This window comes from Curcuma longa, chromosome 19 (genome assembly GCF_044706935.1).
Source record: "Curcuma longa cultivar G26 ecotype Majalengka, Jawa Barat chromosome 19, ITB_CL_G26_1.1, whole genome shotgun sequence".
In the NCBI taxonomy this organism is placed as follows: domain Eukaryota; kingdom Viridiplantae; phylum Streptophyta; class Magnoliopsida; order Zingiberales; family Zingiberaceae; genus Curcuma; species Curcuma longa.
In genome coordinates, this window is record NC_133879.1 from 2,167,613 (window position 1) to 2,171,214 (window position 3,602).

General features: G+C 35.0%; 1 protein-coding gene across 1 annotated transcript; it reads left to right on the top strand.

The window, feature by feature from the left end:
* Positions 1 to 2,307: 2,307 nt before the first annotated feature.
* LOC141812571 (protein LURP-one-related 8-like) lies at positions 2,308 to 3,251 on the top strand. Its single transcript, XM_074700578.1, has 2 exons — positions 2,308 to 2,678; positions 2,796 to 3,251. Exons 1-2 carry the CDS (start codon positions 2,427 to 2,429, stop codon positions 3,171 to 3,173), a joined length of 630 nt encoding a protein of 209 aa, XP_074556679.1. The 5' UTR covers positions 2,308 to 2,426; the 3' UTR covers positions 3,174 to 3,251.
* The last annotated feature ends 351 nt before the right edge of the window (positions 3,252 to 3,602 follow it).

Below are 3,602 nucleotides of genomic sequence, written 5' to 3' on the forward strand. Positions count from 1 at the left end.
TGTCAAAGGTAGTGATGTTGTTTTTCAAGGATTAGCACCATTGTGGTGCTAATTGTAAAGATACAAAATAATATCCTAAACTATAAATCATCAACCTGCCAAATTGATTATATAACTATAATGTGAAGCAACAATAATGAACTATTAAACTAAAACTTGATACAACCAAAACAATATCAAACTGCCAATTCGATTATACAATCATAATGTGAAACAACAATAATGAACTGTTAAATAGAACTTGATATAACTAAACTATTTTTTACATCGAACATCATGAATTTTGTATTTACAACATCAAACTATTATTTACATCGAACTGTTGCATCGAACTATTTTTTACATTGAACTACTGATACATCATGAATCATATCATTTACAACATCAAACTGTTATTTATGAACATGCATCATGAATCATATCATTTTACATTAAAGGTTCCTTGTCTAATTTTTGCCTGTCATAATTTTATGTTCAACCCTAAATCTATAAGCTTTCATTATAGATTGTCGGAATAAAGTTGATCTTCGTAATATTAAATTCTTAGCATAGCACATCATAAAACAAAAACAATCTATCTAGCTAGATAAAGTTTTTTAACTTTTAAGAATCTATTTGCAATCAAAAATATAAAACCTAAATATATACTTACGATTTAACTTGTGTTGGACTATTGACTTAAATTACACTAAAATCACTTGACAAACTAACTGCTAACCCTAAATGTCAATTGTCAAAGTATGACATATACATACTTTAAAAAAAATGACATTTGCACATAAATTACATTAGTAATTAATCAATACATATTAAAAATTTATTATAATAATCAATAATTGAATACTTATAGTTTTATCATACATAGAAGTATAATTTTTTATAAAGTCGAGGAAATTATAATAAATAAATTGATCTTCCTTGGGGTCTATAACTAATAAATGCTAGTAATCATCTTAACTATTAAGAGGATAGAAGATATATTTAATTATCTTTTCTTTGTCATTTTTATATAATTTTTGAAATGTTTGGACATGCATGATTGAAAATAAGTCTAGTGTAAAGAAAAAGAATTATAAGTGGAATATATGCAATAAAAATTAATATTAATTCAGTTAATCAAATTCTTATATTAAATCAACCCTATAAAATATGGATGGATAGTATAGAGTGTCAGAGATTTTAATATTATTTGTTATAATTGTAAAATATACATTTATGCAACCGTTATAGATGTGTCGTGGAGTTCTAAAGTGGTGGAGCTGATCGACAAAGACGGTCGAGCAAGCAGAAGTGGAGTTTTGAACCTCGACAAACACCAAACCCTAAACATGTCATAAAATGCGAACATATCTACGATAGAGAGGAAGCTGAGGAGGCAGCAAGCAGACAGTGCAGTGGAGTTGATCATTAAAGATGGGAAAGAGTGAATGAGGAATTTTGAAGCAGGAGGATTCAAAATAGTCGGTTTGTTTTCCAAGAAGCACAAAATACTCCCTTCTAGCCAACTAATTTAGGGTTTAGGGATGAAATCGATCAGCAAACAATCCAAAATTGATATGTAAACTATCCCATCCGGTCGAATATCATATTGAGAGTAGAATGATAAAATTACTTAACTGAACAGTATCAAAAACGTCATTTTGATTAAAATCCAAAGACGGGCTTTTTGAATATTTGAAAAAAAATATCTTTTTCATTTTTGCCAAATAACAAAATAATAAAGACATTTGTTTTATGTTGACTCGACCTGCTAGAAGATCAACACGTTATTTAAACACGGGGAACACGTTCGTTGTGTTTGTTCAATAATTCAGGTCAAGTGATGTGACAATTCCACTCCATTTGACCAAAATTATTGCCAATTTGTGAACGGGGTCCTCACTCCAGCCATCTCACCCATTTATTTTGCCATATTCTGACTTTTCACATGGCAAAAATCAAAATGGCTTTTTTATTTTTAAAATTATAGAATAAAAGGTATTTGTATTTGTTTTGTTGTCGCCTAACTTTTGATGATTTAGTAAAACGGGTATAAGGAATATATTAAAGTGATGAGTGCTTTTTATAATTATAAAAAAAAATAGAAAAGAAGAATCCTTTTAATTTTTAGCGTTTTCGTCTCTAAAAAATATTATTATTTTATTAGTTCCCAACGGGATCGGAAGTCAAGCAGCCCTAGTCCACTCGTTGCTTACCACTTTCCCTCCAGAATTATTGAGTTTTTCATTTACAAAAAAATTAAAAAAATAATTCAATTATTGCCTTCTTCCTCTTAAATCACATTCAGCATTTCGGTCTATACCTCAATGTATTTATATAGACACGTCTTTTAGCTCTCTTCTAAGTTCTAACAAGCAAAAGTTGAAGGGGCTCAAGCACAGATCTCTTTGTGTTTGCCGTCCGGAGAAACCAGAGGTCGGAGGATCATGGCGAAGGTTCATCCCAACACTGAAGCATATTGCATAGCCGGCGGCGTCGAGGTCGCTGGCGACGGGAAAGATAAGAGTAGGGTGCTGACAGTGTGGAGGAAGTCTCTACTCTTCAGTTGCAGCGGCTTCACGGTTTTTGATGAAGAAGGCAATTTGGTCTTTCGAGTCGATAACTACGGCTCCGGCCGTGCCGGCGAGGTCGTGCTCATGGACGCAGACGGGAAGCCTCTGCTCACAGTCCGGCGAAAGGTGTGTGATATACGAACCATTAAGGATCAATTTTTAGTTTTTATTAATTTTTGACAAAATTCGAGTGGATTCGAATCGTTTCATTGAACTAATTAAATTAGATTTGACTGATCGCAGAAGCTGAGTCTCGGTGAGAATTGGAAAGTATACGACGGCGAGGACGCCGTCGACCCCGTCTACTCCGTCAAGAAGCAGTACGCGAGCCGCCTCCACGTAAAGGCAGCCCTCGCTCGCGTGGCGGCCTGCAGGAGGCGTAGGGGCGCAGCTGCCTCCGGGTATGAGGTGGAGGGGTCGTACTCCCGGCGGAGCTGCACGGTTTATGACGAGATGCGGCGAGCAGTGGCGGAGGTCCGACGGAAAGAAGCCGTCAGAGGGGTGGGATTCGGCGATGACGTGTACCAGCTGGTGGTGCGGCCGGCGGCTGACGCGAACCTCGCGATGGCCGTCGTCGTCGTCCTCGATCAGATGTTCGGATCGAGGAGTTCTCCGATTTAATGGCTGAGATCTCAAATTTTTGCATGATTTTTTTATAATTTTTTTATTATTTTGAGAAAAGTATATTTTTCTTCTCAATTATTGTTTTTTCCCAAATGAAATTATAAATTTTACTTGTGACATTCTGAACAAATATAAAACCTTGCTCCCATGTTAATTCCGTATGTGAAACAAATATATAAAACTACCTAAACGAATGAACAAAATGTCGTGATAACTTTTACCCCATTCAAACCAAAAGACGAAGAAAAATTGACATAACCTCAACAACAACACATTGCAGGAATTAATTCTTGATTTTTCTTTTTGAGAGTCCAAGTTTATGGGCCTTGAACTCAATTAGATCTGAAGGCGGACGACTTTCTTCCAGTATCATTGAGTAAATCCGAAAGTACAATTAATTTCTCGTCTAGTAGTCAACATCTTAAA